This window comes from Gymnodraco acuticeps, unplaced genomic scaffold, assembly GCF_902827175.1.
Source record: "Gymnodraco acuticeps unplaced genomic scaffold, fGymAcu1.1, whole genome shotgun sequence".
Classification (NCBI taxonomy): domain Eukaryota; kingdom Metazoa; phylum Chordata; class Actinopteri; order Perciformes; family Bathydraconidae; genus Gymnodraco; species Gymnodraco acuticeps.
In genome coordinates, this window is record NW_022989981.1 from 680,952 (window position 1) to 693,280 (window position 12,329).

The following is a 12,329-nucleotide window of genomic DNA, read 5'->3' on the forward strand; positions in this document are numbered from 1 at the left end:
AAAAATAGTCAGTGAGTTGGTTCCAGTAAGGTTGTGTTCAAGTAAATATTGCACATAATGATACTACATAAATAATATATAATTACGTACGGAACTCAGGCGAATCCCATGCTCGCTTAACCTCGCCATTTTTGCGACAGGACGGTGTTTGCCTCGCGCCTCTGTGTGTGATCTGCGCGAATGCACGCAGCCTGTCACAAGCTGTGGGCGTTGCATGCTCGGGGTTAAGTCTGTCAAAGGAAGTCAACTCAAAGTTAAGAGGTGAGAATGAAAAAAAAAACCATCTTACTGGAACTAAACGCATGCATGCCAACCTTTCCAAATCCAAAAGAGGAGTTGAGTAAAGTTGGAACGATATTGGCAGATTCAGATTTCACGGATCAATAACTCATGAACAAAACGTTGTTCAGACACAAAGTACGTCTCCTAAGTACCGTGGTAAGGTTGACAACGAACTACAAATTACATTTTGATCAAAAAAAAGCCAATACGTGCTGTCCTCCAAACTGGACACATTACATTGGTCTCTATCTGCAACCGGAGAAGAAATGAGTGCTCAGGGACCGTCTGCAAAGTGCAACTCCAAAAAAAGAGAATACAATAATATTCAATCACTTCACTATTATACAGTATATTACTACCAAACTCACTACACACATCAATAGTCTCCTGTTGGTCAGACTACAGCAGAGAGTTTGGAAGAATATGGTTTTGAATCATTTTGGTGAATATTTATAATGTAAAATCTTCAATAAATATGGTATAATCTTCAAAATATTCACTATTATACAGTGGAGTGCTACCAAACTCACTACACACACCAATAGTCTCCTGTTGGTCAGACTACAGCAGAGAGTTTGGAATAATCAGCTTTTGAATAATTTTGGGGAATATTTATAGTGTAAAATCTTCAATAAATATGGCATCATCTTCAATATCTTCACTTTATACAGTATATTTCTACTAAACTCACTACACACATCAATAGTCTTCTGGTGGTCATACTACAGCAGAGAGTTTGGAAGAATATGGTTTGGAATAATTTTGGTGAATATTTATAGTGTAAAATCTTCAATAAATATGGCATCATCTTCAATAACATTACTATTATACACTACATTTAGCTGACGCTTTTATCCAAAGCGACTTACAATAAGTGCGTTCGACCAACAAGATACAAAATTGAAGAAAACAGAATCATATAAGTACATCAGGTTTCATAGAGCTAAAACATTTCAAGTGCTACTCAACTGGTTTTAGATAAGCCAGCCCTTTATTAGTATATAAGTGCTTTGTTAGCAATTCTTTGTTAGTAATTCTATCGATCGAAGTGGAGTCGAAAGAGATGAGTTTTCAGTCTCCCCCGGAAGATGTGCAAGCTATCTGCTGTCCTGATTTCAATGGGGAGCTCATTCCACCAGTTTGGAGCCAGGATAGCAAACCCACGTGTTTTTGCTGATGGGACCTTGGGTCCCCCTCGCAGTGCGGGTGCAGCGAGCTGTTTGGCTGATGCAGAGTGGGGTGCCCGTGCTGGGGTGTACGGTTTAACCATGTCCTGGATGTAGGAAGGGTCAGATCCATTCGCAGCATGGTACGCTTGTACCATTGTCTTGAAGTGGATTCTAGCAGTTACTGGAAGCCAGTGAAGGGAGCGGAGGAGCGGCGTGGTGTGGGAAAATGTAGGAAGGTTCAAGACCAGACGAGCCGCTGCATTCTGGATGAGCTGCAGAGGTCGGATGGCACATGCAGGTAGACCAGCCAGGAGGGAGTTGACGAGAGCCTGGGCCAGAACCTGCGTCGCTTTCTGGGTCAGGTGGGGACGTATCCTCCTGATGTTGTAAAGCGTGTATCTGCAGCAGCGGGTTGTAGCAGTGATGTTTGCAGTGAAGGACAGTTTGTTATCTAGGGTCACACCCAGATTCCTTGCAGTCTGAGTCGGGGAAACAATAGAGGTGCTGATGTTGATTGTCAGGTCAAGAGTGGGACAATCTTTTCCCGGAAGGAAAAGCAGTTCAGTCTTGTCAAGGTTGAGCTTGAGGTGGTGAGCAGACATCCACTGAGAGATGTCCGCTAGACAAGCAGAGATGCGTGCGACGACCTGGGTCTCTGAGCGGGGAAAGGACAGAATTAATTGGGTGTCGTCAGCGTAGCAATGGTATGAAAAACCATGCGGGCTAATGACAGATCCGAGCGAGTTTGTGTACAAGGAGAAGAGGAGGGGACCAAGAACAGAGCCCTGAGGGACCCCTGTAGTTAATTGACAAGGGTCGGACTCGGACCCTCTCCAAGTTACCCTGTAGGTACGGTCTTTGAGGTATGAGGTGAGGAGGGAAAGTGCAGAGCCTGAAACTCCAAGTTCTTGGAGAGTGCGAAGGGACTTAAGGGGCTTTGGGGGGGTCCAAGAGGGTGGAGAAGATGGAAAATAGTTTTTTGGGATTGAAATAGGAAGATTGGATCTTATCTTGAAAGAAAGTGCTTTTTGCCTGAGAGATCGAAGCAGAGAAAGAGGAGAGGAGAGCCTGATAGGTTAGGAGGTCGTCACGGTGTTTGGATTTCCACCGTTTCCGCTCAGCAGCCCGAAGGATGGTTCTATTAGCACGCAGTACGTCATTTAGCCAGGGGGCAGGAGGGGACTGACGAGCCTGCCGAGATGTGAGAGGACAGAGAGAGTCCAGAGAGGATGAGAGAGTAGAGAGGAGAGTTTCTGCAGCAGAGTTTGGAGGCAGGAGTTGGAACGAGTCAGAGGAAGGGAGGGCTGAGAGCACCGATGAGGCAAAGGTAGAGGGGGAGAGGGAACGAAGGTTGCGGCGGGCAGGTGCAGAATGAGAAGAGATTAGTTTGTTATGTTTGGAAAGGGGTAGAGAGAATGAAATGAAGAAGTGATCCGAGGTTTGAAGCGGGTTTACAGAGAGGTTAGAAGTAGAGCAGTTCCTTGAGAATATGAGATCAAGGACATTGCCAGCTTTAAGAGTTGGTGGGGATGGAGACAGTGATAAAGCAAAGGCGGTTAAAAGAGATGTTAGTTCAGATATCTTCCCTGTCTGGAGGTTGAAGTCTCCGAGAAGTACAGCGGGAGGGCCAGTTTCAGGGATTTGTGAGAGGAGATTATCTAATTCCTCCAAGAAGTCCTCCAAGGCGCCTGGTGGACGGTAGAGAACAACAATGGTTAGTTGTATAGGATGGGTTACTGTGACGGCATGGAATTCAAAGGTGGAAGGAGTGAAGTTAAGTAGCTTGAAGAGGGAAAAGCTCCATTTGGGAGAGAGCAGGAGACCAGTGCCACCTCCTCTGCCAGTGGGTCTGGGTGTATGGGAGAAGGAATATGCTGTGGAGAGAGCTGCTGGGGTGGATGTGTTGGATGGAGTAATCCAGGTCTCAGTGAGAGCAAGGAAATCCAGAGACTGCAGGGAAGTGTAGCCAGAGATGAAGTCAGCCTTAGGAACAGCTGACTGGCAGTTCCACAGGCCACCTGTAACTAGATGTTGGATCTCAGTACAGCATGTGGGATAGACGAGAGCAGGCCGGTTATATCGATTAGGAGATACACGGGGCCAGTGATAATTGCGAGAAGACACATGAACAGGAATGGAGAAAATACACATGATTATAGCATGAGGGGCTAAAAAACAAAATAAAACACCAGCGATACTTGGCTCAATCAAAGTAGGATTTGCCTCCTCTTTGCCTCCCGCAGGACTCTAATGTCTTTGTCAGTCTTACTCTCGCAGGACTCTAATGTCTTTGTCAGTCTTACTCCCGCAGGACTCTAATGTCTTTGTCAGTCTTCGTCTGACGCTCCAGGAAAGTGCTACTTAAAATGGACACCTGATTGCTGAGTTCTCACGGCTGTGGGGCCACGCCCCTTTAATTAGTTAACTCTGCAGCTGGTGGCCCTCAAAAGGAAATCTAGACTGGCTCCCTCCTGAGTTGTTATTGTCTTTTCAGTGGCACAATGGTTTTACAATTACATTAAACCCTAAGTTATAAAGTTATGAGTTTAACCCTTAATACAGTTACACCTACTCAATAAAGCTCTTAGTATTCTACAAATGTTTAAATCAAAGTTAACCCTAGCAGTCAGTTAGTTCAGTTTTAAGGTTTCAGTCAAATTAGTTGTCCCAAGTTTCTGCCTGACAGATACTGTAGCGGTTTTGAGATTTCAAATCACAATTTCAGTCAGATCAACTACAGAGCATTTATACAGAGTACACACACTGAAACAGAGAAGTCTAAAAACAGAATGTTACTCACACAATTCTAGAAGTCACCAGTTGTTATCCTGTCAAAATCGAGTTGCACATATACTATAGACAGTATATTTCTACCAAACTCACTACACACATCAATAGTCTCCTGTTGCTCATACTACAGCAGAGAGTTTGGAAGAATGTGCTTTTGAATAATTTTGGGGAATATTTATAGTGTAAAATCTTCAATAAATATGGTGTAATCTTCAATATATTCACTATTATACAGTGGAGTGCTACCAAACTCACTACACACATCAATAGTCTCCTGTTGGTCAGACTTAATTTATATATATCATACTGTATATACAATGTGTAACATTATTATTATTATTATTATTATTATTATTATATTGTAATACATTATAAATCTTCACCAAAATTATTCAAAACCATATTCTTCCAAACTCTCTGCTGTAGTATGACCACCAGAAGACTATTGATGTGTGTAGTGAGTTTGGTAGAAATATACTGTATAATAGTGAAGATATTGAAGATTATACCATATTTATTGAAGATTTTACACTATAAATATTCCCCAAAATTATTCAAAAGCACATTCTTCCAAACTCTCTGCTGTAGTATGAGCATCAGGAGACTATTGATGTGTGTAGTGAGTTTGGTAGTAATATAATGTATAATAGTGAAGTGATTGAATATTATTGTATTCTCTTTTTTCGGTGTTGCACTTTGCAGACGGTCCCTGAGCACTCGTTTCTTCTCCGGCTGCGGAAAGAGACCAATTTAATGTGTCCAGCTCGGAGGACGGCGCATATAGGATTTTTTTTTATCAGCATGTGATTGTAGTTCGTTAACAACCTTACCACGGTACTTAGGAGACGTAATTTGTGTCTGAATAACGTTTTGTTCATCAGTTATTGATCCGTGAAATCCGAATCTGCCAATATCGTTCTAACTTTACTAAACTCAAAAAGAGGTAGGCTACGTTTGCACATGGCAAATGTGCACGCCCAAATTAGATAATCAGAAGAAATGGAACCACAGTAATTACAGGTATAAACCATGTATTTAATATATTGCATCACTTTTTGCATTTTTCACAAAAATGTGTCATACAATGTTCAGTCACTTTAGTGCTTGGTATGTGTACAATAGCAGACTTGGCTTTCTTGAGAAGTTCAGGGTCTGGTTTCCAATTGTTGCAGCAGGTGCATTTTTTGAATGTTTATCTTCCCTGCCAACAGACCTTCGTGTGCTTCTCTCCTCTCCGCAATACCTTGATAAACTCGTGATCTGCTGTCGACTTGGCTTTAAACACTCTAGCCTCATCTCAATACCCCTCCTCGACTCCTCTCTTCATAGATATATATAAACACTAGATGGCTCATTGGAGATTTTCCAGCGTGAGCGTAGCTCACCGGCCGCCATCTTGCTACAGTTAACAGCTACTCTGGTACGCGCTATGGTAGCTGTTGTAAGGTGAGTGATCTGCACACTAGGGATGTGCATCTCCATCACTGAGGCCGATGCGATGCGCATCTCGATACGCTGCCACGATACGATACATTAACGATACATTTGAAACACCAGGCGATGCGATACGATACGATTCACCCCTGTTGCGATACAGTTCGATACGATTTGATTCAACATTATGCGATTCGGTGCGATACGATGCGATTCAACACGATGCAAAAATAATGATACTTCAATTTGGTACGACAGAGGATTTTTGTTTTATTCCTTATATGCAGCAAATCATACATTAACAAAAAAGTGCTTTACATATTTGGTACTGCACATCCCATCATGCCGTTTATTTTTTTACCTTTAAAAGCTCTCCAGAGTACAATTGTATAACACCTCACAGTTAAACAATGTAAGGATGCATTGCTCATGATTAACAATGTGCAAATAACAGCTACCATAGAGCAATGCCCATACAGCTGCCAGCCTGATGTGCTTAACACTCATTCATAGGCTAACTCACCAGTGAGCAGAAAGCGGTGGGTTCTATATGAACAATAAATAATACAAATAACCTTTCACAAACAGGTATTTCATAACTGCTTACAGTGAGGAATACATTTAAATTATTATTGGCCGTCACAGACTGCTGTAAACTAAACACCACTCTCTCTGACAGAACACCTCACTGAGTGATTTAACTCATATGTCTAACTTTGAGGTTTCTCTTTTCAGCCGCAGACCCCATGTCGACTCTTTATGTGCGTCGCTAAGTTCCTCGTACTACTTGTGTACTTTAAATCGGCTCGGCATCGTTAACAATTTGCGAGCGATTTTTCAAGTTGACCGTCTGTGCCGCGCACATATACCATCAGGACGTTACTGATGGGGTGCGGCTGCGGAGTGATACTGTGTGTATGCAAGCCCGCATCTAGGACGGATCTATGTATCATGGCTGTATAGTAGACCTGTTAAGTAATAAAGATACCTCATACAAAAGTCTACGGATACCTTATTACTCTCCATGACCTGCGGTCAACTATATAGCCTAGCATAAAGGACTATTACACCGTCTTTCTTGAACAATCCGAAGTGTTACCAAACGTTTGATTTGTAGGTATTTTTCGGTGCGCTGTGTTTCTCTTTCTCCTCGACTTCCGTGTGTGTTGATAACTGAGACTCTCGGCCTCCGTAGTGGCGAAGCAAATATCAAAGATCGTCTCTGCTGAGCGTTGACAAGATTAGGGGATTTTATATGAATGAATCGGTTTTTTACCGATGCAAAGACGCTACGCAATCGATGCATCGAGAGTTCAACCCGGTTCAACCCAAACTGTAGCCGATGTGCACTCTTTCAACCGGTGCACTCGTATCTTGAACGTTTATGCCGGTGCACCGATGCGAATCGGTGAATCTTAACATCTCTACTGCACACAAATACTCTTAAATCGCTGAAATCTTGACTGATTTACAAACGGTTTGGTTTATTATAAACGTTATTAGCATGGCTATGATAGAGGATGCTTGGACATGTTGAAATTGCAGCTTTTCTTTGTGTATGTGGTTGTATTAGCTGGCTAATAACAAGAGGCTGTGAGTGAGACCTAGTATTACAAAGTTGACCCAGCAACTTTACACCAGTGGGAGAGGCAGAACTGCTCTTTCTTTTCAACATAACTAAAGGCACTGACACACCTACCCGATTTTGGAAGTCAGAGGCAGTCGGGCATTCGCGGCGCCCTACTCAGGTTGGTGTGTCCCGCACAAGCGGCAAACTCTGGGGAAGAGCCGGGCTGCTTCTCAGGTCGACTATTTTCATTTCCTCGCTCCTCGGTCCTCGGTCTCACCGGAAGTTGATTTGCCTGCGCCATCTTGAGTACCGTCCCATGGCTCTTATTTCTGCCGGAGGACCGAGGATCGAGGAGCGAGGAGCGATCATGGAGGAGCGATAACCGAGGAACCACCAGACCATCCTCCGATGAAATCCTCAGATACTCACCCCGCCCCCTTACTGTGTATCGCTCACTGATTGGACGAGGCAGTGCATGCACTGATCTGATGCTTCTTGACATGAGAGCAGAGTGAAGAAAATACATGAACCTCACGGGAGTCACTCCTCAGTTTATACAGTGTTTTGTTTCAATTAATGTATCATTTAGTTACAAATATGTGATATATCTGAACAACAAAGTGGTCAAAAATCATTTAATTCATTTTTTGGAAACATTTTCATGATCGCTTTTTTCGTTTCCATTCAGTCAGTCATTAAGTGCTATTAAAATGTTAATATGCTACATATCCACACAAACACACAAAGTGTGCAATCCAATGCATGTTAATCCAACTGGATTTTGATAGATAACATATCTATTTTTCTTCTCTCAACTATTTTATTTATATTGTGCACTCTAATCAATATTAATCAAACTATTGTTCGTTTATACATTTTAAGAATGGCGTTTATCTTTTTTGAGAATTAGTTATTATTTTATTTTATTTATTGGGGTCTACAACAGATGATACAAATGTTTGTGTCAGTAAATGTGTACTAACAGAGGCGGGGGGGTGTGTGGAAATAACGGGGACATGAGCTGCTGTCGGACGATCAGCTGTGCAGCGTCATCACAAACGGACGTCGCTTCACGTGACGCTACGGAGGAAAGGACGTCCCATTGCTCTTAAAAACTCATTTCCCTGCTTCTCGTGGTTTCCTTGCGTCCCTCCATGCTTCCCTGGTGGGAGGGACTAAACGCAGGGAAACGACGCAAGTGAGGGAAGCAAGGATTTCATTTAATCGACCTGAGAAGCAGCCCCGGTGTCAGTGTCGTTGTCACTACCCGATCTGCAGCGCGCATGTGCGAGATGGTCCGCCATATTGGACAACTCCGGACAGCAACCCAAGATGGACCCTTGACACAGTGGCTTTTGACAAAGCTCAAAAATAAAACGAGAGAGAGATGAGTTATTGTTATTACAACGTGATTTCACTATTATTTAACAACTCTTTTTATTGGGTTCTTTTATTTGGGGTTAATTACATTGTCAGAATAAGTGAGAAATGGATTTAACTTCTGTTAGACAGCTATCATACTGAATACATATTTCCTGTGAATGTGTGCAAAAATGTATGGCATATAGCTGTCTAACTGCCCGATCTGCCGTGCGCATGTGCGAGATGGTCCGCCATTTTGGACAACTCCGGACGGCAACCCAAGTAGGACAACATTGACACAGTGGCTTTTGGCAAAGCTCAAAAGGAAAACTCGAGAGAGATGAGTTATTGTTATTACAACGTGACTTCACTATTATTTAACAACTCTTTTTATTGGGTTCTTTTATTTGGGGTTCAGTACATTGTCAGAATAAGTGAGAAATGAATGTAACTTCTGTTAGACAGCCATATGCCATACATTTTTGCACACATTCACAGTAAATATGTATTCAGTATGATAGCTGTCTAACAGAAGTTAAATCCATTTCTCACTTATTCTGACAATGTACTTAACCCCAAATAAAAGAACCCAATAAAAAGAGTTGTTAAATAATAGTGAAGTCACGTCGTAATAACAATAACTCATCTCTCTCTCGTTTTTTTTTTTTAGCTTTGCTAAAAGCCACTGTGTCAAGTGTCCATCTTGGGTTGCAGTCCGGAGTTGTCCAATATGGCGGACCATCTCGCACATGCGCACTGCAGATCGGGCAGAGCTGCAGATCGGGTAGTGACACCAGATATGTTCGGGCTACCAGATATGTTCGGGTGTATTTCCGTCGCATCCGTCATCCGTCATATCCGTCTACTCACCTCCCTCTGCTCCCAGCGCTCTGCTGCCACACACCGGCCGTCTGCAGAACTGCAGCCGGAGGAACTCGGTACAGCTTGTTATGTGTGTGTACTTGTGCACATAAATAATGTTTCTAATTATTTACAATTTAAAAATATATATATTCTGCGTTACTTTAGCCAACACTTTTATAATATATAAGCCTGATCATGTCGTTGAAAGCAAGTACAGATGTTCTCCCTTTGCTTCTGCACCAGTTTAGCAGAAGTCTGTTTTGTAAGACTGGTTTTGTTGCAGTCTGTTCATGCTATGTGTTTCTTGCGTAAGACTATATACACACGGAACACATGTATTACAGGGCTGTACCCAGTGTGCTTCATAAAACATTTTTGAAGCTTATTTTTTTTAATTAAGCCGTTTCCATGTTATAACAGCATCTCGTTAAATCAATATCAGAAACAATAAAAAAAAATTGTGGTTGTTTAAATGTAATTTATGGTGCTGTTAGAGTGCTTATAGACTGACCCGTTAATACAGATGCCCATCTCCCTTTGTGTGCGGTGAGCTGGAGAGAAGGCAGTCTATTTATTGTGGTGAAAATGTTGTTTAAAAAAAAACCCTAACATATATGGATTGAATCAGAATATTGTGTTGGATCAAAACATATTGTACATTTTGAGAATTCTTACATCTATTACAATACATTTTGAGCTTTGGACAATGTTTGGATCAAACGAGCCAGAAACAACCTTAAGCAGCCACCACTGGAATATTATTGCAGTAATATTATAATACTAGTAGCCTTATATTAGTGTAGCCTAATATTGATCGTCACATATTTAGAAATAAATCTGGTTCTGCCTGCCTGCCTCATCGCACTCTGCCCTGCTGCATTACCATGTATAGTATTTACATTCATAATGATCCTTTTTTGTTGCAGAGCTTTAGAGGCTTTAAGAGACAAACTGTCAATGATGCCAACTTGGCGACCTACAAACTAGATATAGCAATCTTGGAGCTATTGCGGCTAGCTACTTTCATTGGAAAGAATTTCGCGGTCATTATGGGGAAGCGGAGGGATCTAGATCTTTCACACATAACAAGCTGTACCGAGTTCCTCCGGCTGCAGTTCCGCAGACGGCCGGTGTGTGGCAGCAGAGCGCTGGGAGCAGAGGGAGGTGAGTAGACGGATATGACGGATGACGGATGCGACGGAAATACACCAGAACATATCTGGTAGCCCGAACATATCTGGTACTGACACCGGGACGCGTCTATCGTTTTTCCAACCCAGTTTAGATTTAACCACGCCCACTTCCGCATTACGCAAGGATCGACGTAGCTCTACGCGATAGCGTCATAGACTTCATCTTCGGCAGTTTAGCGGTCGCGGTAAAGCAGGATATTGAATAGTTGTTTTTTGTCTTTCCAAAGGATTTGTTGACTGAAAGTAAACGATCCTGTAATCAAAGCCATATCAAAGAGTTCTGAGATTGTATTACTGGTGTTTTATCATCTATAAATAGCCTGTGTGTAATCCTCAAATGTCGTTGTCACGACAAACAAAATACGTTTTAAATATCTTATCAGAATCGCTTCCCGTCTGATGAAAGGACCTGGAGTGGAGTGCACCAGCTGGGCGTAAGCTGGGCGTAACTCTACGTCCGACGTAGAACCGAAGGTTGAGACCAAACTAAAGTTATGACTAGTGCACCACTTAGACTTAAGCCCTGTATGCGTTGCGCCCGGGTGTAACTTGTACGCCTAGTATGGAGCAGGCGTAATTCGGAAAGACAGACTAGTATCCATAGTAACGTAAAACAGGCAAGAAGGATATTAATGATGGCAGGGCGTCTTGTTTACATGTTTAACAATGAAAGGGCATTAAGAAGAGTCTCAATTTCTCCTTCTCCAGCTCAATTTTTTCGTGTTCCGCTCTCAATTTGACGGTCTCCACCTCCACACGAACGATTTCTTTCTCCGTCAGTTCCCGCTGTAGCTCTGACAAATCCCTCTTTCTCTTTCGGGGTGTGGCCATTTGGGATTCCCCTTGAGTCATCGCTGACGCTGTGGGTGTGGGAATTCCCTCTTCTCTGCGGTCCTCTGAGTCTGTAAAATGGTAAAATGGCGTTGCTTGGCAACAATTACTGTTTCGCGTGTATTCACGTGGACGCGCATCTTAAGACCAGGCGCAGCTACGCCCGAGACTAGTCAGGCTTGGTGCACTCGGTGTAAATTCGAATCACTACGTCGGACGTAGCTAAGCCCGACGTTAGAGTTAAGCCCTACTTTTATACGCCCAGCAGGGCACTCCACTCCTGGAGTGGAGTGCACCAGCTGGGCGTAACTCTACATCCGACGTAGAACCGAAGATTAAGATCAAACTAAAGTTATGACTAGTGCACCACTTAGACTTAAGCCCTGTATGCGTTGCGCCCGGGTGTAACTTTTACGCCTAGTATGGAGCAGGCGTAAATCGGAAAGACAGACTAGTATCCATAGTAACGTAAAACAGGCAAGAAGGATATTAACGATGGCAGGGCGTCTTGTTTACATGTTTAACAATGAAAGGGCATTAAGAAAAGTCTCAATTTCTCCTTCTCCAGCTCAATTTTTTCGTGTTCCGCTCTCAATTTGACGGTCTCCACCTCCACACGAACGATTTATTTCTCCGTCAGTTCCCGCTGTAGCTCTGACAAATCCCTCTTTCTCTTTCGGGGTGTGGCCATTTGGGATTCCCCTTGAGTCATCGCTGACGCTGTGGGTGTGGGAATTCACTCTTCTCTGCGGTCCTCTGAGTCTGTAAAATGGCGTTGCTTGGCAACAATTACTGTTTCGCGTGTATTCACGTGGACGCGCATCTTAAGACCAG

At 42.9% G+C, this 12,329-nt stretch overlaps 1 protein-coding gene across 3 annotated transcripts in view; it reads right to left on the bottom strand.

The window, feature by feature from the left end:
• zgc:152774 (uncharacterized protein LOC553526 homolog) overlaps positions 1 to 7,512 on the bottom strand; it is a 34,518-nt gene extending 27,006 nt beyond the window's left edge. For 2 of the 3 annotated variants that reach the window (XM_034211879.1, XM_034211877.1), the window contains exons 1-2: positions 7,375 to 7,512; positions 91 to 230 (exon numbers count right to left, since the gene is read on the bottom strand). In XM_034211879.1, the coding sequence (XP_034067770.1) occupies positions 91 to 216 (126 nt within the window). In that variant the 5' untranslated portion in view covers positions 217 to 230; positions 7,375 to 7,512. Of the gene's footprint in view, positions 1 to 90; positions 231 to 6,774; positions 6,810 to 7,374 lie in introns of those variants that run through there. The other variant, XM_034211878.1, reaches the window with a different exon arrangement.
• Positions 7,513 to 12,329: the final 4,817 nt, after the last annotated feature.